General features: G+C 39.5%; 1 protein-coding gene across 1 annotated transcript in view; it reads left to right on the forward strand.

The window, feature by feature from the left end:
• UBR2 (ubiquitin protein ligase E3 component n-recognin 2) overlaps nt 1-24,597 on the forward strand; it is a 128,038-nt gene that overhangs the window by 19,947 nt on the left and 83,494 nt on the right. Inside the window, exons 6-16 of the mRNA XM_032796212.2 lie at nt 702-840; nt 2,052-2,114; nt 5,558-5,678; nt 11,604-11,711; nt 15,428-15,516; nt 16,534-16,632; nt 19,359-19,522; nt 19,608-19,707; nt 21,114-21,242; nt 22,104-22,287; nt 24,034-24,095. Of these exons, the coding sequence (XP_032652103.2) occupies nt 702-840; nt 2,052-2,114; nt 5,558-5,678; nt 11,604-11,711; nt 15,428-15,516; nt 16,534-16,632; nt 19,359-19,522; nt 19,608-19,707; nt 21,114-21,242; nt 22,104-22,287; nt 24,034-24,095 (1,258 nt within the window). The remainder of the gene's footprint in view (nt 1-701; nt 841-2,051; nt 2,115-5,557; nt 5,679-11,603; nt 11,712-15,427; nt 15,517-16,533; nt 16,633-19,358; nt 19,523-19,607; nt 19,708-21,113; nt 21,243-22,103; nt 22,288-24,033; nt 24,096-24,597) is intronic.

Raw genomic sequence — 24,597 nt, forward strand, 5'->3', positions numbered from 1 at the left:
GGAATTATTACTGTACACTGAAATAAATAGCACTAGGAATGAAATTTCTTTATTTAACATTTGATTCTACTACAATAGTTTCTTTTAGTTCTGTTTTTGCTTAGGAAAATACTGTAAATGGTGGAAGTTATAGAATTATATTTAACACTGATTTTAAATTTTTTGACAAAAGTATGGAGAACTGGTCTAATGGCTTTATTGGTTTAGTATCTTATGTTATGAAGTGGTAAACATAGATTTGAAAAAGACTTCTGGATTCTAGTTGCTTGGTGGAGAGAGACCATTATGGAGACCTAGAGAAGAGAGGGGTAGGAAAATAGTGCCAAAGCTATGGGAGAATATTGCGTAACAGGTATGCTAGGTAATTTTTCCTTACTAGAAAACTGCTAATCCAGAGTAAAAAAAGTGCACAGAAGTAAAGTCAAGAATTGTCTAACTTAATACTCTGCATCTTTACTCACTAGGCGCTTAATCCTTCAAGGTACTGAACGCTTCTATAAGCTGCAGAATGCCTTTAACTCCCACTGAAGTCAGTGGGAGTTGAAGGCACTCAGCAGCTTCAGGATAAAGCCTTGTTGATGTACCTCATTAGTGCCAGGGTTAACCCAAGCTTAGATATTCAGATTGTTGGGAATTATTAAAATTAAAAATAGATTGGACGCTAAGCACTTAATTATAAAAATGTGGTCTTTATTTTATAGCGAGAAGAGTGACACTTATTACTGCATGCTTTTTAATGATGAAGTCCACACTTATGAACAAGTTATATACACTCTCCAGAAAGCTGTCAACTGTACACAGAAAGAAGCCATTGGTTTTGCAACAACAGTAGACAGAGATGTAAGTAACTTCCTTGCTGGAACTTGAATTAAAAGTAAGGTCAGGGTGAATATATATGACTAAACTTAGTGCTTTTTTCCTTTAAAGTGGTTGTCAGTCTTCCCAGTATTCTGTCTCTCCTCTCGCCTGTTGGCAGATATAAGGCTTTCAGGAGGGAATAGAGAAGAGCTGGCGGTTTCACAGCAGCTGGAGAGAGCAGGGAATTTAGCACCTAGTTGACTTTACCGTAAGGGGCCCCACTGATCAACGCAAGACCACCCTCCTTGCCCTTTTCTTCCAGGATACATTTGTGCCTCCTAGGAAAGGTATATTCTCATTTCTACATCAAGTCATTGGCCATCTCCTTCAGGGCAGGCACTTCCTCTAAGTCCTTCTTTCAGGCTGTTCTTTGCTGATGAGAAGTGAGAGAGTCAGTTTGAGGCCTCAGAACATCTAAAGTTAAATGTGACTTTTTTTCAGTTATTCTCCCTGTCCCAGATAATAGTTTTGTAATATCATTGGTTAGCCATCATATAACTTAAAAGGGACACTCCCCTGGTTAGGCCTACAATGTGCCAGACTTTTCCTATATTGTATGTCCATACTACAAGGATTTTTATTTTATTTTTTTAAAAAAAACAACTGAACCTTGCTGCATGGTAAGAGATTTGACACTTGAATTGATGTTTTGAAAGCAAACCAGTTCATATGTACTCTAAAAGAACTTGTGAGCCACTTTGTTCATAATACAACATGAATAAATCAACTGTGCACATTTTTAATAGGCATATTTAACACTAAAGAAAGAATCACTGATTATAAGGTCCTCAGAATATTCAGGTAAAGCCAGCACTGCTATCATACTAGTCAGGTGAACCTATAGGCCTAACAAGCTTTACAATATATCTTTTTAAAGGTATTAAAATATATCTTATGATATAAAATGCCCTATTTTTAAATTAGCTGGAAAAGAAGCATATTAATACTATAAAATATGCTTGACATACATTAATAGGAATTAGTATTGTTAAATTTTTGAATAAGAAGGTCACTGTCAGATTCTTAGGATCATATTAAGCTTTCTCTAGAAAGCAACTGTAAATGTGGTTAACATAGATGGTGATTTATTGCCTGTGATTTACTGTTCTCATTTACATTAGGACATAGAGTTTAAGCTTATTCTTGTGTTTCAACAAGCTGCTTATTATCATCTTGTTTTTATAAATTTAAAGGGACGTAGATCAGTCCGATATGGAGACTTCCAGTATTGTGATCAAGCAAAATCAGTAATAGTGGTGAGTGATCTTACATACTTAATCCATTCTTCTTAAAATCCTATAAAATGCTTAGTACAGCACAGTTCTGAAATATCATGTACTATTTTGATATTTTATGTGCAAAATATTAATTTTAACTTATAACTCTGTGGTGGAGGTTGAAGATGTCAATACAATGCCTGTCTATACTTTCTCGCCTCTTTCTGTGGCCTAATCCTCAACAAGGTCTAGGGTAGGTCTAGGGTAGTTTTGACAAATCATATTTCCACCTCTGTAATTCTCAATACTTAATCAGCATGTGGAATAATGTTCTTATTTCACTGTTGAAGAGCGGAAAATGTCTCATGGAAATTCTCATATTTACAAACTTCTCCTTTTCTTGATGGCTTTTTTTCTTCAGTTTCTTGGTTTTAGGTACACTTGCATGAAAGGAGAATTTTTGTTACTTAGTTCGTCTATTCTTAATTATTCCTTGCTTGAAATACTAATACTCTGTGGTCACATTCAACTAGCTGTTGTCAGAAAGGATGACTTCAGATTGGGAATAATCTCAGAAGAATATATTTATAAGCAGCAAAGAACCCTGGGTATTTTTTATGCAAGTGTCATGAATAAAAGCAGTTTGTCTTATACATTTGTGCTTGTCCTTTTTTAAACTTTAGAATCAGAAAATGCATAATATACATTGTAGCCTGTGCCTTATTTAACATCTAGACATTTTTAAATTTTAGATTAAACTGAATACGAGTTTGCAAAACCTATTTTAGAGTAATGTTAACAAATATTGCTTTCTCAAGAAAAAAGAGAAAATAGTTCCAATCTCTAAGATTAAGTGTGTTACACAAATATCTTTTTGTAGTTGATTTAAGGAACTGGGAAAATTTTCATGCTTCCAGATTGGAGCAGAGTTCTTACTGTGGAAATATACCTCTACCCCGATATAACATGACCCTACAGAACCTGGGTTTGCATACAACACGGTAAAGCTCTGACACGCTGCCTTGAGCAGCGTTTTAAGGATGTAGGGCCAGGCCTGGGCTGAGGGGTTTGATAAGGGGCAGAGGGTCTCGGAGGCGGTCAGAGACTCCTCCCCCCCCCAGGGTCTGGGGGGCAGGAGCTGTGGGAGGGCACTTTTGGGGGCCCTGCAGTCCCAGAGTGGCACAGGGAATTAGTGGCCCCAGCCGTGTCACTCGGGGGAAGGGATCCCTCCTGCACTCACCAGCAACGGTGGAAGCAGAGCAGCCCGGCCCCAGCCCACTCCACTCTGCCAGCTGCAGCGCTCCGCTTGCCGCCACAGGTGAGTACAGGGGCATCCTTTCCCCAACCTCTCTGCACTCACCTGCAGCAGGAAGCGGAGCGCCGCAGTTGGGAGGTGGCAGAGTGCAGCAGGCTGGGCCCGTGTCTCTCTGCTTCCCGCCACCGGTGAGTGCGGAGGGCATCCTTTCCCCAACCTCCCCACACTCACCGGTGGCAGGAAGCGGAGCAGCCCAGCCCCAGCCAGCTCCACTCTGCCAGCTCCTAGTCGTGGCGCTCAGCTTCCCGCCGCAGGTGAGTGCAGGACCTTTCACCAGCTGCCCCTCAGCGACACTGCTGGGGCCAGGGCAAGGACAGTGGATCAGGCTGGGGCCACGTTGCTCCACTTCCTGCTGCAGGTGAGTGCTGGGGGGCATCGTTTCCCCAACCTCTCCGCACTCACCGACGGCGGTAAGTGGAGTGCTGTGGCTGGGAGCTGGCAGGGTGGAGCAGACTGGGGCACCGGGCTGCTCCGCTTCCTGCCTCTGCTGGTGAGTGCCTATCGGGGTGGGGAGGGGTGAATAGGAGTTGGAGCAGTCAGGGGACAGGGGGGTTGGGTAGGGGGTGGGATCCTGGGTGTGATTAGGGATGGGGGTTCTCTGGAGAGGGAGATTGGAGACAAGGAACAGGGGGGCAAAGCAGGTTTGATATAACACGGTTTCACCTATAACAGAACCGCGTTATATCGGGGTAGAGGTGTATTTACGTCACTTTTTAAAGCAGTGCTTTCCAGTGAAGTCATGGGGAATTCTCATTAAAATACATGGTATGTGTCACAGTAGTTTTGAGACTACACATCAGGTCATACAAGTAAAAGTAATGTATAAAGTGCTTAAGCTATTCTAGAATCTTACATTTTATCAGTTAACACCAATGAAGTCAAGGAACTGAATTTGTTGTGCATGTTACTATGGTAAAAAATTAACTTTATCAGTGAAAGCATAAGTCACTGAAATTGTTAACTGTTAAAACTAAAATTTTAAAACTGAAAATGTACTTAAGCTATAAATATAAAAGTTGAATAATATAAGGAAAATGAGTGAATTTATTCATAGAGAAATCTGTTTACCATCAGAGCTTTTCAGGTGAATTACCTGTGTGAGACAGTTTATTGTATGTATAGTATTAGACTATTTTGGTTTTCATTCAGTTTTACTAACTGAAGTGACTATCTTTCAAGTATTGAAGTATTTTGGAAAAAAATCTAATTTCATATCTCTGTGAACAGGCTTGCATGCTGCATGCTTGTTTAGGTTCCAGACACACACATAATTACTTCTCAAAATTTGGCATTGTATTTAGTTGAAGGGACACCATCAACTTGCAAATTGCATTTTCATATCCGTTATCTTTACCTATTGTTATTACAAGTAATCCTAAAGATTAGTAGCACAGTAAGAGATCAAAGGGGAAATATATGTCTTTAATTTCAGTGCATTTATTTTGTGGATGATTAGTTTCACTGTTTTCTTGGTAATCAGCTGCTGTGTCACTCTTATGCATTTGCTCTGGAGGGAGCTCGCTTTGATACTTTCTGCCTGAGGTTTTTGAAGAGGGTCCCTATCAGTAAGAGGCAGGTATTAGATGTGTGCCAAGAAGGAGAAGAAAGGTGGTGAGAAGGGGCAGCTAAGCATGTTGGGTGCTGGTTTTTGACCTGGCCAAAAGACCCTTCAAAACATCTTATTTTTTATTGAAAATTTTTATAACAAACTGTTATACTGTTTCAGTGTTCAATCAGAAAATTATAAAGTGCACTCCTGTTTATCTGAATGGCCTGGGGGATATTCAAAATGTCTGGTTAACTGGGGTTCTGCTAATTGGAAGTGCTATTAACTAATATAGGCTTAACTTGGGTGGGGGAATGGAGAACACACTATGAATATCACGGGAACTCAGAAAACTGGAATTATACTGGATTTTTTTTCAGCTAAAAAATTTAAGAATAAAATTGACAGTTTTCCTGGTTGATGTACTATTGGAAATAATCCTATTCTGGATATGGAAGAACTATGATAGATTGCCTATTAATAATAGGTCTCCATTTTAATTTCTGTGATCAAATGTTTTAATTTAGTGTATAGAATGCTGTGTGTTTCTCTACAACAAAACTTGTTTTTCCTGATATTCACTTTTAACTAAGTTTCCTCCTCCTCTTTATTTTTCTCAAGAGAAATACCAGTCGCCAGACAAAGCCACTGAAGGTTCAGGTTATGCATTCATCTATTGTTGCCCATCAGAGCTTTGGTTTGAAGCTCCTGACTTGGCTTGGCAACGTTATTGGTTATTCAGGTAGGCAAATTCAAACACTTCTGCTACACACTAGAGGATAATTTAGAGGCTAACTTAATGCTAACAATAATCATAATTTTTTATATTAAAACAGCTTACCTCAAATACAGAACATGTTAGACTAACCCATTAATAACTTTTGACACACTTCATCCTATTGTCCACCCATGGATTCGTGCTCCCCAAATCCTGCCTCCCATGTGAAAGTGCTTTATGTATTCACCATACTAAAATTGGTGGAATTGAGCAGAAACAGTTTGAGAATTGCTGTTGAGTGGTGTGTGCTAACAGCGTACCCCTCAGCCCTTCATCACTTTTAAATGAATGAAATAAATTAAAACATGGGCACCTTGAAGAGATGTGACTAATGCTCCTTTTTTTATTTAATGAGACCTGATTGTTTCATATCTGTCACAGTGTAACTAGAACAGCTGAAGTGTACTTAATGTTCTCAAATCCAAGGAGTGTGAGGGAGGAAGTGAGCCAATGAGTTCAGAAGGAGATGCCCTCTGTAGAAGGAGGGAATCAATATATGCAGTCTCATTTCATGGGGAGTATCTTGTGAATTCTAGATGAAGGGCTCTCTTCCCTCTCATACAACAGCATTCTTATGGTTGTGGCTAGGGAAATGGAAGTAGGGAAATGTAGCTTATTAATGAACTAGGGGCCTAACTTTTGTTTTGATTCCATCTGTGTCATTTACATGGCATCATGGTCCCGTTTAAAGAGGACTCTGTTATTGTGAACTTGGTACCTTTAATTTCATGCCTGCAGTGGCAACCCTGGGAAGTTACAGTGCAGCTTCCTAGCATGTGCTGCAGTTCACATCCCCATAGTCTGAACTGTGGGGCCATGTAGATGTAACCTATGTCTTAGCCAACTGTAAAGGGACAGAAGTGGATTAAGACGGAGGGGCTTTCGCATGGTTATCGAAATACAGATATAACCCCACTTAAAACTATTGTTTTGTGCTGTGTATGTCCAAAAATTCTCTAGAGTTATTAGCATAGTGTTTATGCCATCACCTGCAACATCATAGAATCATAGGACTGGAAGGGACCTCGAGAGGTCATCTAGTCTAGTCCCTGGCACTCATGGCAGGACTAAGAATTATCTAGACCATTCTTAACAGGTGTTTGTCTAACTTGCTCTTAAAAACCTCCTATGAGGAAGAGTCTACAACCTTCCTAGGCAATTTATTCCAGGGCTTAACCACCCTGACGGGTACGTTTTTCTGATGTTCAACCTAAATATCCCTTGCTGCAATTTAAGCCCATTACTTCTTGTCCTATCTTCGGTGCTTAAGAAGAACAATTTTTCTCCCTCCTCCTTGTAACAGCCTTTTATGTACTTGAAAACTGTTATGTCCCTTCTTAGTCTTCTCTCTTCCAGACTAAACAAACCCAATTTTTTTCAATCTTCCCTCATAGGTTATGTTTTCGTAGACATTTAATTATTTTTGTTGCTCTTCTCTGGGCTCTCTCCAATTTGTCCACATCTTTCCTGAAATGTGGCATCCAGAACTGGACACAATACTCCAGTTGAGGCCTAATCAGCGTGGAGTAGAACAGAAGAATTACTTCTCGTCTCTTGCTAATGTGGCAAATTGCCGGTACTGTTCTGCTGGGTCTCGTGCTTTCTCTTCTCTGGGGTAGGTTCAGGGCGCTATTGCTTGCCTCTGAACCGGTTCTTAATTACTCCACTAGTGTCCTTGGAGGAGGGGAGTGGAGAGGGAGGGACCTGGGCCCGCCCTCTACTCCAGGTCCCAACCCAGGGGCCCTGAGGGTTGTGGTGAACCACTTGAACTAGCGGTTCCTTCCCCTGGGTTACTTCCCTCTCCTACCCTTCAGCTTGTGAAGGGCTTCTTGCCTCCCTTCTACACAAGCCTGGTGCCCCTTACCTAGGGTTTCTTCTGGACTTCACAATCCACCGCAGCACTCCTCCAAACTTTCTATTTCTCTCTTATCAAACTCTTCTCTTCTCCAACTTCTGCAACCTGCACTCTGCTCCAATCAAACCTTCCTCCTTCAACTCCCACACTGTCTGACTGAAGCAGGGGTTTTTATCACATGACTAAAGTCAGGTGCTCTAATTGGAGTCAGGTGCTCTAAATGGCTACAGGTGTTCTAGTTAATCTAAAGCAAACCTTCCTCCCTTGGCAGGGAATAAGGCCCCCTGCTAACACTCTCATGCTGCCCTCTGGCCATGCTGTATCACACTAAGAACACTCCTGCTAATACGTCCCAGAATGGTGTTTGCTTTTTTTGCAACAGTGTTACTCTGACGACTCATATTTAGCTTGTGGTCCACTATAACCCCCAGATCCCTTTCTGCAGTTCTCCTTCACAGTCATTTCCCATTTTGTATGTGCAACTGATTTTTCCTTTCTAAGTGGAATACTTTGCATTTGTCCTTACTGAATTTCATCCTATTAACTTCAGCCCATTTCTCCAGTTTGTCCAGATCATTTTGAATTTTAATCCTATCTTCCAAAGCACTTTCAACCCCTCCCAGCTTGGTATCATGTATACATTACCATATCTAATTGTGCATTAGTTTGAATGATTGGACATGTAGTTCATTTTCATATAATTTAATATATAAAATTCATAAAACAATTTTCTGACTGGGTAGTGATAGTGCATTTGTTTGGTAATATACTGCACGTGCTATATATCTGGTTTTATTGTGAGTATGAACTAATGGAGAGGCAAATGGGATATACAGTTTCGAGGAATGTTTACTCTGATTTTCAAGCAAAACTTTCAACCTGGCATTATCTGTATCTCCTTTTTTGTGGGCTTAGTTTTGTGGCACAATTAATTGTGCTAGCCACTTAGAAGTCAAAGTATCAGATTGCACCTGCATATAAATGACGTAAACATCTGAGTGAAAGTGAGGGTCAAATAATTGCAGATGCCACATTGTACCTACAGTTTTGTACCCATAAGTGACTAACTTAAACCTTTTTATGATTCAGAAGGAAAAAAAATTGTATAATTGCTGGTAAGAATAATATACTTGCATCCTAATTTCTGAACTGTATATATTGGTAGGAAATAAGACATGGTTCTGTTGTAGTTACTTTGCTGAATGATTTAAGCACCTCGGAAATGCAATATTGTACTCTCTGAGGTGTCATCTTATGAAATGGGAGTTAGAAATTTAAAAATGGTTGTCTTTGGCCTTTGTCCTCCTGCTCCCGGTCCATCCAGATTCTGCCCACCAATTTGTGCAAGCCTCAGATCCGTTGAGCACCTTTCACTCTTCTCTATTATCTTATTGCTAGAGGAAGTTCATCAGAAACAAATCTCAAAAATTCCCACACTTAAAAAGCAACAACTGTCTCCTCCAAAAACACAAACTAAAAGTTTCCTAGATATTTCTTTGGCTTTTATAACTGTTCACCAGGTTTGGACAAAAAGTACAGTCTCCTTTTTAAAATCCAAACGCAAACTGTTTGCCCTAGATATAAAAAAAAATGTAACATTGAAAAAAATTTCTGTAAGGACAGGAAAAAATAAAACTCTATTTGTATCCATTAGCGCTGTTGACCTATGCACAGCTCTTATTAAATTAACAGAGTTCTGCACATCCACTGGGTTCCATGCTTAGAGCCCTGCGTAAATACAAAATTTGTATCCACATCAGATCCACAAGCTGCAAAAATGGTCCACGGATATAAAGTGGATATCTGCAGATTTGCAGGGCTCTCTCCATGCTCACTGAACCAATAAGACTAGGTCTTAGAATTCTGCTTTGGGAAAGTACATGTGTAGTGATTATTGCTATCAGTGTGATCAATTCACACATGGAAATGTAAACTTCAACCTTGGAACTTCTTATTTTAGGATGATAGAGTTTGTTTCTTTTGTTTGGAAACAGTATTAAACTGTTGCTTTTTGAGTAGGTTGTGAGCAACAGCATACATTGTGTCATAATTACTATCCTTCCCAAAGACCCACAGAAGAGGAGGATTAGGGGCTAATCTTTTTGGAAATAAATCATGGGATTCTGTTGTTGGCAAATATCCATTGCAGCTTTTTTCCCATAAGAGATTAATTGAATTTGAAGGTTTTAATCCTCAAAATTCCCCTTTCCCATCAGTAAAGTAAAAGGGAAAATTTGCTGGTTCTCATTGCTAAAATTGTCTGTACACTGATTATTAGATTTTTTTTTTCCCATGAAAATCAATTATTAGAAAACATCTTTTGGAGAACGGGGTTTTGTTTATATCCTGTGCATTCACATACATAGAGAAACTTTCTGTTTTATAATTCAGCCAATTATAATAAAATGGCATTTGGCAATATACTTCTAAAGCTTTCTACTCAAAACCCCCACTTGTGGGCCAAGCCTGGTTGCATGAGATTGGTGCAGATTCCAGAATGTGGATGTATATAGTATTATAAAAGGGGAAGGCCATAAAATTAATGGCATTAAATTAAGAGTGTTTCTTTATATTCATTAAGTTCTCCAATAGTGAGATATGTTAACCTGTGAATAAACCCTCAACAAAATAAGTGGAAGCTATTGGTAAATTTATAGTGCATGGTCCTATATTGTCACAAAGATAAACTAGATGACTTAATAGGTTTGTCCATCTCCAGGTTTTGAAACACTGGAAGCATGTAGTCTTTATGAGCTATTTCTAACATGTATTTATTCATCAGCTGCTGGGTGTGGGGCATTGTATAAAAACACGCAAAGTGAAAAAGTTTGTTTAAAATGGTGTAGGTAGCCATTTTTGTAATGTTCTTCATCCATTGAACTGATAAAGAACCAAGTTTCCTTTGCATCTTCCTTTTTACCACTTCAAATGGTCTCTTTCGTGATAAAACACAACCATTTTCAGACCCGAGTGTTTAAAATTAGGCTCCTAGAACTACATTTATACAACTAAATCAAGATGGACTGATTTTTTTTTTCAAAGGTGCTGAGCCCTTGATTTCACTGGGATTTGAGAGTGCTCAGAGCTTCTGAAAATGAATCATTTATCTGTCTAAATGACTTAAGAAACCTACTTTTAGACACCTGAGTTCAAATATTTTGGCTCATAATTTGTCATAATAACAGTTTATATGCAAACAGTTCTTGAAAAAATTTGCTTTTACTAGTTAACTTCCTCAAGAGAGGAAAAATGTATGCTCATTAAGCCTGGGATAAGGAGTAAGGAGGTTTAGTCAGGTCTCTGCTCAGATACAGATTTATTATCATGGTATCTAGGGGCAGAAGCACATAAATTTAGGGTGAGATTTTGTTAAAAGCAGAATTTATGCACATTGAAAAATCCCATCCTTAGTTTGGTAGTTTTTCAATGTAACTGGCTATTTTATTAAAGGGAAAAAAAGTTGCCCCTCCTAATTTCCGGTGCAGCCATCTGTAGGCAGAAACGCAATAGTTTTGTTGCATGGGAGGCCAGACATTGGAGTCTTCTGCTCATCCTGCTGAAAGCACACTAACCTCCTCGTACAGGAGTGGAGAAATAGAATCATGGCTGGACCAGGTGAACAAGGAGGATATGGTCAATTGGTTCCTGTAGATTAGAAAGCCACTGGCTAAAACACCTGGGAAGTAGGAACCAGTGTTTTTATGTCCACTGCTCCAACAGGCCTTTAATCCTCTGCCTTATTCACTTTGAGTGTGCCCTTGAGCAGTTTTTAGTAGATATGCGCGTGCCCTGGCTCTCCCCTTCCCCCAGAATAAGCTCTTATTTAGTTTTTTATTATGAGAGGACAGTTCAAAAGCAAAAGAAAGTGAACGCTATATTTCAGGCCTCAATTATTTTTGCTTGGTGAGATTATATATAAAGATGTACACTCAGTATATTATGTAAACTTCCATTATGCTACATACATGTTAAAAAGTAACTTTTTAATGTTAACTAAGTTTTGTATATTTATTCCGTGATTTGTTTTTGTTAAGATGGCCTTCGTCGAATATTGTGTCAGGTTGGTTTACAGGAGGGACCAGATGGTGAAAATTCTTCTCTTGTTGATAAACTAATGCTGTCTGATTCTAAACTGTGGAAAGGTGAGTTGTCCCCCACTTTTTTTCTTTTTAAAGAAAATAACTTCGTATGTCCCAATAGAAAGCACTCTGGTGACCACTTTATTTTGTTGTATCTGTTCATGTTTTAGGCAGTTTTTATTGCCATCTATTATAGATGCAATTGCCTGTTTACAGATATATTGTGTTTTACCTCATCCCAAATTTGGATTGTGCTGAATTGTGAAATTACAGGATGGCCCTTTCAGCACTATGTTCAAGGTGAAGTAGAGCTTTCTGTTTAGAACAGACTTCTTGGGTTGTAAAATTTACGGGTGTATACATATTGACCTGAAAATTGCTATGCCAGTTGAAGGCCCAGAGTAGAGACAGTAGCACAAATATGCAGTCCTTTGGGGTTCTGATACAGAGGCACATTCCTCCAAAATGGTCTAATGTTTAAAATTTGTGGTTCTGTATAAAGACAGACAGGTGCAGAGCTATTGTTTCAGGCTGTATTCAAACCCACCCTATGGAAATGACTGCAGCAGTTCACAAACCTGTAAGTCTCCTGTACTGCTATTCCAAAGTGCTTTAAAATCCACAGGTTTTATATGATTGGCCTGAAAATTGTTGTCAGTTCAGGGAGTGTGGTAGAATCTGATGCAAATTTTGAGTCCTTTGGTCTAAGGCATCCTGAGATACAGCCCCTCCCCATCCCTCCAAAATGACCTGTTTTTAAAATGACATTTGAAATCAACGTTAGAAAACCAGGAAATACATAGTTTGCCCCGTGGCAGTGAATGGGAATATAACAGAACATTACAAATCCCAAACACATGCCACTTTCTTGATGCCTCCGCAACTCCAGATCTATGTGGTATTGATGTTTCCAGGTACCCTCACTGTGCTGTGTGCACAACGTTGGTCTGAGGAGTAGTAGAAGGGATTGGCAGACATCTCCCTAGGCACTAAGTGTATGGTTTACACTTTAATTAAAAACCTATAGCTGGCCTGTGGCAGCTGACTCAGGGTAAGGGGCTGTTTGATTGCAAGGTAGACATTGATGCTTGGGCAGGAGCCCAGGCTCTAGGACACTGTGAGGTGAGAGGGTCCAAATGCTCAGGCTGTAGCCCCTTGCCAAATATCTACACCACAATTAAATGGCCTCTTAGCTGAGCCAGAGCTAGCTGGCACGGGTCTGCTGCAGGTGTCTAATTGTAGTGTAGACCTACCCTAAGGCTGTGTGTCGCTGCCCCTTAGCCCAGACTGTGTGAGTATGAATAGCAGTGTGCACTAATGTGCTGCACTGTAACTCTCTCCCATGTGGACTCTGCAGGTGCGAATTAAATGGTTCCTAGCTAGGACTTCTGGGTTCTAATTCCAGTTCTGCCATTGACTTCTTGGGTGTCCTTGGCAGGGCTGGCTCTAGGTTTTTTTGCTGCCCCAAGCAAAAAAAATTTTTGGCTGCCTTCCTCCCCACTGGGCTTTTTTTTTTTTTTTTTTTTTTTGGCTTTTACACGTTTGCACTTTGAAGTTTTGCTTTAACTGTTTAACATTAATAAAAATAAAAATGAAAACAGAGGATTTGTAGTTAGTGAAATAAAACAATTTCCTACTAGTATAATTTTAACATTTAATTTTAACAAAACCCTCACACCTGGCCCAACTCTTACTTTGCTGCGGATCTGGCCCAAGATGACGACATCTCCCGTCACCACCACTCCCAGCGCCAGGGGTTGGAGCTGCTGCTGGATCCCAGCCCCACTCATCCTTGATCTTCGCCTTGGCCCTGGCATGAGCTGTGCTCAGCCTGCGCTGCCGCTCTGCTCCCCTCTTCCCTCCCCTGGCAGGAGGCGGCGCAGAGAGGAGGAGGAGGAGGAGTCAGAGGTGGGGACAAGCTGAGGAGGAGCGGCCCGCCCGGGTGCCATGTTCCTCCCGTCCTCTGCAGTCAGAGCAGGGCTGCATTACTGGCTCCCACCTGGGGAGTGGCTGCTGACTGTGAGAGAGCGGCAGGGACAAGCTGAGGAGGAGCGGCCCGCCCGGGTGCCATGTTCCTCCCGTCCTCTGCAGTCAGAGCAGGGCTGCATTACTGGCTCCCACCTGGGGAGTGGCTGCTGACTGTGAGAGAGCGGCAGGGACAAGCTGAGGAGGAGCGGCCCGTCCTCTGCAGCCGGGGAAGGGCTGCGCTACTGGCTCCCGCTGCTCTCCCGCAGTCAGCTCCCAGGGGGGAGCTGGTAGCGTGTCCCTGCCCCGGCTGTAGAGGACGGGCCGCTCCTTGGCTTGCAGTGGCAGAGACAAGCCAAGGAGGAGTGGCCTGTCCTCTGCAGCCGGGGCAGGACTGCGCTACCAGCTCCCGCCTGAGGGGTGGGGGGTGGCCGCTGCCCATGGGAGAGTGTTGGGGACATGTTTCCCGCTTAGCTGGCTCCCTGCTCTGCGGCACCCTGCGGCAGAACAGCAGGCTGGTTACTGCCCGACTGGGTGGTCAGGATCCAGCCCGGAACGCTGCTTCAGGTATGAGCTGGGGCCCCAGCATTATGCCGCCCCATATGTTTTGCTGTCCTAGGCACCTTGTTTAGCTGGTGTCTAGAGCCGCCCTGGTCCTTGGTCAAGTGGATTTACCCTTCTTTGCCTCAGTTTTCCCACCTGCAAAATGGAGATGATGACACTGACCCACCTCACAGAGGAAATTAGGCTGATGATGATTATATGTTAATGTGAACTAGGAACCTTTTAGATTATGTCTGCAGCACTCACGTGAGGGAGTTACAGTGAAGTGCTTTGTGCACTGTTCACAGTGTAGACAAGTCCTTAAACTAAATGAAGGATAATGTGATGCAGACTCTGTGTGAGGGACTCATTAGAGCAGAGGTTTAAGTACACTTGAAAGTTTCTCCCATACTGCTTTCTTTCATCCTTCTGCTGACTTCCAAATGTCAAGGAAAGGTATAACACTGTAAACTGATTCCCATTCTAATGGTTCCAGTAGGCAAATGGGAAGAGTGAGGGTTGCATGTAGCATGGGAAGAATAACTCTACCTGTACTTTTCCTGATTTTCTAATACTTGTATTTTGTGTGTTTGAGTATTTTCCTTGTCTTCAGAATTTTCTGGTTTTGGCTGCAAACTTCAGTATTCTTGAAGCTTATGAGGCACTGATAATTGACCACCCATTCTCTTTACCAGAGTTTTGTGTTTTTTTTTGTTGACAGAATCTCACATGTAAACAGGCGGTAGAATGAAAGTTCAGATTTCTATTGTAACTTTTGGAACTATTTGCCAATTTTCAGGGGGAACAAATATCTATAATTTCACATTAAACAATTTAAAGTGTTTAATTATTGGTATTTGGTTTAAAGATTTTGTTTTTAAAAACTATTAAGTTAATTAGTGGCAGAATGTATGTGGAGAAATAGTCAAAATAACAAAAACATATATTTTAAAACCTAAGAAGGAGCTAGTTCAGAACTATTATCTGACAAATCCTGTTTTTTGTATTTCCTTGCAACAGTTGACTCTGTCCTTAATGGTGCTGAAAAATGTAGGGAAGAAGAAACAACCCTACAGGAAAAGTACTTTTGGGGAGGACTGGAAGCTTTTCCCTCTCCATTTTCTACCAACTGCCAAATGTTATCAAAGCACTCTTCCCTCTGGATTGGAGGGCAGAATTTCTTCTTTCTTTATGAGGCTACCATTGCAGTTGCTTCTATAATAATCTGACAGTCAATAATGGCAAAAATAATATGTAGCTTTTCTTAACAGGAGCTAGAAGTGTGTACCATCAGTTATTCATGAGCAGTCTACTTATGGATTTGAAGTACAAGAAACTTTTTGCTATCCGGTTCACAAGAGTAAGTAACTTTCTTATGATGAATGGAAAATGCTTCAAAATATAGCCTAGAAAACAGTTTCAAGTAGAACATACAAAACCAAAGATACCCAGTTAGGTAATATTGGTTGGGATTGTTTGTTTTTTGTTTTTTTTAATAGGTGAAACTCTTTAAATGAGAACTTCTATTGAGTTCCTTTTGTCTTCAGAAACTTAGTTATCATAGTACCTTACCACCTGTCAGGAAAATAGGTCTTTTTGGGTTCCCAATCTAATGCAGTTGTTAGATCGTCTCTAACACAGAATGCATCACCTCTTATGTTGTATCCTTCCAAACCAACGATCTAGGGTCCCATTACTTGAGAACCAGTCATTTAACCATTGTTGGTAGTGCTACCCATAAGGGACCTCTGAAAGTCAACTACACTTAATATTATTTCTTGCAATAAATAATTTTTGAGATGCTTTTAATCAGCTTTCAGAGATTCTGCTCACTCTTGCCTCAAACAAATAACTTATTTTTAATTAGTAAGTAAAATATTATTATTCTTCATAGTGATAATTAGAATGGGTGAGTAGATTTTATGCATGTGTAACGCTGACAGACTGTTAGCAAAGGCAGTAGAGCAGACTCATAATCTCTTTCTGTGGTCTCAGTGTCACTAGATGGGACAGAACACCACACCCAGAAGGTGTTTGGGTTACACATGGGCTGGTAAATTGTCATCCCACTCTGCAAGGTTTCCTCTTAATGATGGCTCGGTACCACTGTCTATCATAGTGTTGAATACCCTCAGTGCAGACATTGATTTTAAAGCAAACATCAGGTCAGTGTGGATTAGAGGTGAATTTCCCCCTTATTGTTTAGAATTACCGGCAGTTGCAGAGAGATTTTATGGAGGATGATCACGAGCGAGCAGTGTCGGTGACTGCTCTATCTGTCCAACTCTTCACTGTACCTACTTTGGTGAGTAGTGCTTGCCTTTTTAAAAAACTGATAGTTGGCACTCCTTGCCTTTTTTTGCCTCCTTCTTAATAGAACTATGAGCGATTGCAGAGTGATTATGTGAAAGATGACCACGACAGAGAGTTCTCAATTGCTGACCTCTCGGTACAGATATTCACAGTGCCTTCACTTGTAAGTACGAAAGACTAAAAAAGAAACTCCTTTTTTTGTTAGGAGCTGCACTAAGATCTCAAGTTTATAGACTGCTAGATTTCTCTGAACATTTGTGGTACTACTGTGCAAATCAGTGTGCTGCTGGCTTTATGAAAACTACTTAGTAGTTTATAAATATAGGTACAGTTTACTAGGTGGAGTTGGACCTATGCTGCTAAACTTTGAATCTGTGTCAGAACTTCCCAGAGTACATGGGTATATAAATCTTTTGTTTTGGACACGTGTCTTAATTTTTTTCCATTAATGAATATATAGAGAGAGATTACCACTTAATAAATACAGTAGTTTTAACTTCTGACTTTGCCAAATATGCTTGCTAGGTGTTGTAGGGTGTGGTTACAGAGCACACTGCTCCAGGGTGAGGCACTCAGTTCTCTTCTTGAGTCTCCATTCTACCCATATGCAGACAGGAATGTTCACACAAGGTTCCCTATCTTTGGGTCTGATTTATTAAATCCTCACAGAATAAATCTGCAGGTCGTTTGGCCCTTCTAGGTTCAAATTCTTCTTTCCTTGGGGCTTCCAATTTATCTTTCCTTCAGGCTATCTTTCTCTCAGCTCCACAGTTCTCTCTATGCCTGAGGACATCAGACAATCCGACTCCATCCTCTGGGCTTCCTCTGGGAAGACCTGGGTTTAAACTTTCTTCTTTTAGGGCAGGGTCTCCGCAGTATCTTTGATCTGTGATTGAATCCTTATAGTCTTCCTCGGCCCACCACCATCCTGGTTCTACCACAGGAGAACCTCCTTGCAGGTCTCTCCTGACTCTTAGTTCCCCTTGACTGTGAACTGAGAACACTTCTTTTTAACTTAAATGGACAGACCAACCTGTTACAGTAAGTTTTCTATTAAAAATCAACTACTGCCTTTTGCAGAATTATGAAAACTTTTTTTTCTAACACAAACAAGTCTGTCTGTATATCATAAATTATTTTTTAAAGTGAAGAATACTTAAAAAGAGTAGATGAACTCAACAGAGATTCTATCTTCATGAAGACGTCTTTGGAAATTAAAGAAAATCTGACTTACGTAGAATGTTTCTAAAAAGAATGCTGTTGGAAGTTTTCCAAGTGGAATCAACTTAAAGGTAGATCTAAATTTCTGAGACTGTATGGAAATCATGGCAGTTAGGTAGGTGTCTTAACTGATTTCAGGATAACTGTTCTAAATTGTGATTTTGTTTTTAACAGTTTGCTAGGAGCTGAAGGTGTCAGCTGGTAATTCTTACCTCTTGATTCAGGAATTCAGGGTTCTCTTCCTAGCTCTGTCACTGACTTGCCCTGTGTGCTAGGGCATACCACTTAAACTCAGTTTGCTTTTCTGTAAAATGGTATCACTACCATTTGCGCTGGTATGGTGGGGCTTATCTAGGTAATGTTAGTAAAATACTTAAAAACATAATTTTTATTTAAATTATTCAAAGCATGTTCCCAAAATAAAATATATTTTTTTAGAGTGTTGTGTTATCAGAGAGAGAGAAGCCTAAAAGGAAGTGTGAAAGAGGTGAGAGTTGTAGCCATAAGAATCAAGACACAGATTTTTTTTTTTTTTGAAGTATAAAGGTAATATTTTAAAAAATAAGATCAATTAGATTAGAGTCAAAAGCCTCAATCTCATTTCCAGGTTCTTTGCTAGCATGTTTCCCTAGCTAAGGCCATTATGTATTAGCTTAGCTTAACTTAACTACTAATCCTATTAAAAATTGCTCTTGTACAACAGTCACTTGATTGTTTATGTGATATAATCATGTACTTTTTTATGGCCGTGATCCAGCAAGGTACTTAAGCAATGAATAATCATTTTGGATTCCGTAGGATTGCTTATGTACTTAAAGTTAGACATATTTCTAATTTCCTAGCTGAATTAGGGACCAATCCTTCAAGATAACCACACACTTAAATTAGACTGCATTTTTGGTTTAAGTTTTTATCACTGAGTGCTTTTTTTGTGTATAGTGTAGTAAATTATCAGGGCACTTAAAAACATGTTTAAACTGGTGAATTAAATGAAAGAATGGGAAGTCCTCAAAAAAAAAAAAAAAAGTAGTGGGCAAAATTTTCAAAAGGGCCTCTGATGTAGGAGCCTAAGTTCCATTGGAAGTCCATGGCACTTAGACCCCTTAATCAATGACTAGGTGCTGAAAAGTTTACCCAGTAAACAACCATGAAGAGGAAGCAGGAATATCTTTCTAGTCTTTTGTTTGCAGCCTCAGCATTCATACCCAAATACATTTAATTGATTATTTTGGCAATATCATAGAAAATCTTTTGAGGTATTTATTTTCTTAGTGTAGTGACTAGAAGTCCCAATTCTGCCCCAGGACCCCATTGTTCCTGGTGCTTACAAACCCAGAACAAAAAGATGACCCTTACCCCCATCACATCTTACACTCTAAGTACAAGACAAGAGGCAACAGGTGGATTCAGAAGAATGAGAGAGGACAAAAAAATGTGACAGTATTGGTCAGCATGGTAGGCAGTAGATAGTTTTGCAGATGGATTTTTATTTTCTCCTGTGAACACTGTTTTAAAGTAATGTTAAAATACAGAGGAACACCAGCAATATAAATGGTTTGGCTGAAAAGGCATAGATTTTACTGGTAAAAATGCAATATTAATTTAGCCTCTTTCTACTGTCAGTAATGTCCGATTGATTGCAACAAACTTTAATGTACTTTGGCATAGGCTCGAATGCTGATAACAGAAGAAAATCTTATGACCACTATCATCAAAACTTTTATGGACCACTTAAGGCACCGTGACATCCAGGGCAGGTTTCAGTTTGAACGATATACTGCCCTTCAAGCTTTCAAATTCAGGCGGGTTCAGAACCTTATTTTGGATCTCAAGTAAGTATCTCAATACTAATCAAATTAATGAGTACTTCAAAAAATGATTAAAACTAACTTACAAATTTGTTTCTACTATATTCAGGTATGTATTGATAAGCAAGCCAGCTGATTGGACAAATGACTTGAGGCAAAAGTTTTTAGAGGGGTTTGATGCCTTCTTAGAGTTACTAAAGTGTATGCAGGTATGTGAATCTGTGAATTTTTTTAAAAATGACCATGAATTTTCTGCCTTAGGAAAATGGGTATTGTCAGATGTAGAAAACATTTGGTTTTTCATTAGTAAAATTGTTACTTCATAGTACTTGTAATCCTCAGGAAATTGATATAATTTCCTTTATCTGACTTCAGTGCAGTTTGGTTGAATTACTCCGCTGTTAGAATCACAACAAATTTTCCTAAACTTTGTGTATGTAAAGGATCCATTAACTTCATTTTGTGTATGTAGGGGGAGGGAGAAGAGAAGGGGGAGAATCAAAATAAGGGTGCCAGTTTATATATTTGATGCTATAACACAATGAGGCAGTGCACATTTAAATGTGTGAGCAAAGTCAGGCCAGGTCTACACTGCGACTTTAAATCGGTTTAATGGCCGATATACCGATTTAACGCTGTACCCGTTCACACGACGTCGTCATTAATATTGAGTTAAACGGCTCCTTAAATCGATTTCGGAACTCCTCCCAGANTACCCACAGTGCACTGCTCCTGAAATCGATGGTAGCTTTGGACCATGGACGCAAACAATCGATTTCGTGATCCCACTGTGGATGCGCTAAACCGATTTTATTAGATCTGTTTTGTAATATCGGTTTAAGCTAATTCGAAATAATCGTGCAGTGTAGACATACCCTCAGACTCCTCTGTCTTAACTGAGTGTGACAGATATTTGCTACTTGAGCATTACCAAGTGTACTCAGCTCTGTACAAAGATATTGGGAAACCAAGCGCTTGTCCCAGGGAACTTTATGAATATACACACGTGGTGGTATCCTCTACTGTAATGTTTTTTGATCCTTTAATACATTACATGTTGTACTGACTTTTTTAAGTATTTTGAGACTAATGATGCTTTTATAAGGACAAACTACTAGTAGGGCAAAAAGGCCTGACCAAACAACACTCACTCTTCAGTGCTCATTGACTGGATAGTATGCTTCTCTCAGAAAACTTTAGCTTTTGTTCATCCTTGTAATAAATTCATTTTTGCTGAGGACATTCCATCATCAGACCACACTTGAATGTCCTTTTGGATTTTAAATTATTTTGATCCACAAACATAATAAAAAATAAATCCCTAGAAACATCTTTAACAAACTGAATTTGATATTTAGAGGTTTTTCCTTTTTAAGGTTTTGCCTCTTGATTAAAGACCTGTGTAGAGAGAATTCATGACTCTCAATTCAAGATGCTTCCTAAATCAAAAATAGGATTAAATTTGTCTCTTTGATTTCTCTCCAGATTTTTTCTATACTTTTGTGATAAGAGCAGAAAGCTTAAACTGTATAAGTCATTACTCACTTAGTCTTATGTTAGCACCAGTAGGGGGTTTCAATAACAGTTCATCTGTATGATTCTTTGTGGTTTTTAGGGTATGGATCCAATAACTCGTCAAGTAGGACAACATATCGAAATGGAACCAGAATGGGAAGCAGCATTTACATTACAGATGAAATTAACACAAGTTATTTCAATGATGCAGGACTGGTGTGCTTTAGATGTAAGCTGTTTCTGCTTTTATATCTGAAGGGGGAGATGTAGGTAGATGAATATCTAATTAATAGCAATAGAACAAACATACATACCTGCACAGATTTATTTTGTCCAGAAGCAGTATTTCTAATATGTGATGGATTAAATCTATTTAAGGCTTGAATTAACAAAAAACCTGTGTGTTTTTTGGAATGGCCATAAGAGATCACTGTGAACATTTTGGAGTTCAGCTAAGCATCCAAAAGTTTGTATTGACACAGTATCTTAAAAGTATCGTTACTGGAGAAGAAAGGGGGGAATAATTTTGTAATAGAGTTGTTATGAGGTCCCATGCCCTCGTGATGCCATCCAGAGAGGAATACAGATTGCTGAACTCTAACAGAATGATCTGCAATCCCTCTGATGACAATTCCCTCCTTAAATGGACCTGCTGAGTAGGACTTCATATGTGATGAGGGTTCCTTTTAGAACATATGAGCCCAGAATAGTCAAATATTACATTTGACTTTAAACTGTAAATATTCTTGAGAACCCACCATAATTATGCACATTGTTAGCAGGCTCATATAGTGACAGGTACACGGTAAACTCTGATACATACTATTATTTAATCGGACTTAGGTTGGTGATTTGTGTCCTCTTTAATGAGTGAACAGCACTTGGGAAAGAGAGGAACCGCTGACCTTCTGTGCTAATAAGGAAATCTTTAATTTTAAAATAGTAAGATTATATTAAGAAAAGTAAAAAACTCTGCATAGAGAAAAATAAACAGAGCAAGTATTTTTACACTTCATATCTTAGACTGTACATCATTTGAAAGGGCTCTGTTTTCTTCATGATGTTTGTAAACCATAATCTTTTTTTGTAGGAAAAAGTACTTATTGAAGCTTATAAGAAATGCTTGACTGTGCTGATGCAGTGCCACAGTGGCTTTACTGATGGTGAACAGCCTATCGTTCTCGGTATATGTGGACATTCTGTTGAGACCATCAGATACTGTGTTTCTCAGGAAAAAGTTAGCATTCATCTCCCAGTTTCTCGTTTACTTGCAGGTAGGAATGAACCTGGTTTTAAAAATGTTTCAGAAAATTAAATAACACGTATGCTCGTATGCATTTTGCATGCTCACAGATATAAGAGATTATATGCCATCTGAGGATAGCCAGAATACAGTGTACTCTTGCCATCTCCCCCAGCCTGCCCCAAGATATCTGCATGCCAGGGGCTGTGGGAGGAGAGGTGTAGGGTATGGCTATGCTGGCTCTGTGCTTGATTGGAGACCCCATTATGCCCTGGGAGTCCCCGACATGGGGTTTGCAGATGGTTTCTGCTCCTTTTGTCACCTCAGTGGAACAAAGGGGAGTAGAACAGGGCAGAGGATCTGCCCCAAAGTATGAATTATGGTTCCATGTCGTTTTTGAAGTATGTTCAGCCCTCAGGCTGAAAAGATTGGACACCACTGTATGAGAGAAATGGCTGCAAAATATATCTGTGCATTACAACCAGCATTGTTCATCAGGAATTTAGCTAGTGATTGCATTTTTTCTCTTACAATTTGGTTCAGTAATTGAGCAATTGTATTGGAAATATAGGAAGGCTATCTCTACATTAGGAGCGTTTTACTGGTATAAGAATACTGGCAAGGTGCTGCTAGCATGAGCACAGCAATACCAGCAAAATTGCACTTTGTACTGGTATAGTAAAACTGCCCCACTTGAACAAAACAGACTATACTGGTAAGAGCACAGTTTTGCCAATAGAACTGTCTAAATTGAGTTGGTGCCAGAGGTGTGCCATCAGGTCAGGAATTTACATATCTGACTGACATAGCTATGCTGGCAGAAGTCAGTAATGTTGACCTGATCTTTGACTGAACTTTAGCTCAAATGGAAACAGTAAGTAATTTAGTAGCAATAGTGACTGGCATGCTGACAATTAAATATTGGAGATTAAATGGACATTTGATATTGCAAGTTCAGCTGGTCAGGGTCGAATTATTTTGAATCTTCACAAGCAGCAGAAGTGTTGCAGTTAAAAAATACTTGTCATGTGTAGTAGTTCTTAAAATTAAAGGCTGAAGACCGAAAGAAGGGAAAGTGAGTTTGTCATTGGTAACTGGGTCTTAAAGGTAAAGGATGGTAACTGGGGGAATATTCCTCTTTTATGAGGAGAGCCGGTATTAATGAAACATGTACCCTTTGTTGCTGCATAGTGTTTCCAGGACAACAAAGAGCTTTACTTCTTATACAGTGTATCTTCGTGTGTGTGTGCGCGCGCGCGCACTCGTGTGCTGTGTTCTATATACACTGCAGAGCTGATCATCTGTAAAATGGAGAGGACATGCCTTAGGAAAGGTCAGATACCATGGTGATGAGCACAGTATAAAAATCTGAAAAGAATAAAATCATTTAAATGAGGTGATCTTTTGTACCTATTGAAATACTATATTAACTGAATTTCATCCATTATATTAGCTGCCAGTTATGGTCTGTTTGGTTGAGAGAGGGGGATAACTTTAGTATTTTGGTGAAAACAGGATCTGTACAATGGAAACAGACTTCATCCAGAGGTTAATCTTTGACATGCTCACACATAATGTCATAGGTGTCTTGATGAGATGTATGAAAATTTGATTGTGTGTACATTCTTCATAGGTTGGGGACTTTGGCTGGATGTACTGATGTGTCTTAAAACAGTGTGGAAAGCTTAAACTATGTAGATTGTTGCAAGAGATGTATTTTTTCAGGCTAATATGAAGAATGTATTAATGTATACTTTTATTTTGTATATCCATATAGGGTTGCATGTGTCGCTAAGCAAAAGTGAAGTGGCATACAAGTTTCCAGAGTTTTTACCACTGGTATTGTGAAATTTAATTAATGTTTATAATACATTTTGAAGTTGAAAAATACCATATAAATGTTTAGAATTTAAGGGTAACAAAAATAACTTTTTTGTTATATCCTTTATTTAGGAAGACAATCTGTTTCAAATATTGGTAGCTCTTTAAGAGTCAATCCACAATCAGTGTTTTATTAAAATTGTTTAAACATTTTAAAATTAAAATCTCATTTTGTTTCTCATATGCTATCTCCACTTCATGTTTGAAACTGAGTTTTGAGACTGCTGCCAGAACTTAACTCCTCCTATAGGCGGTGGCAGCTTTAGCATGTCCTGATCCAGTACTCTCCTACTCTCCACATCTCTGTTTTGGGGTATCTCATGCAATCATTTTAAATATAAATATGGACATTGCTTAAATTTTAAGTGTGGAGGAGGGGAAGGTGGGACGTTATAAGAAGAGGGCTAAATGGAAAGGACATATAGAAAAGAAAGGAGGAGGGGGCTGAATTGGCAGATGA

Source organism: Chelonoidis abingdonii, chromosome 3 (genome assembly GCF_003597395.2).
Source record: "Chelonoidis abingdonii isolate Lonesome George chromosome 3, CheloAbing_2.0, whole genome shotgun sequence".
Classification (NCBI taxonomy): Eukaryota; Metazoa; Chordata; order Testudines; family Testudinidae; genus Chelonoidis; species Chelonoidis abingdonii.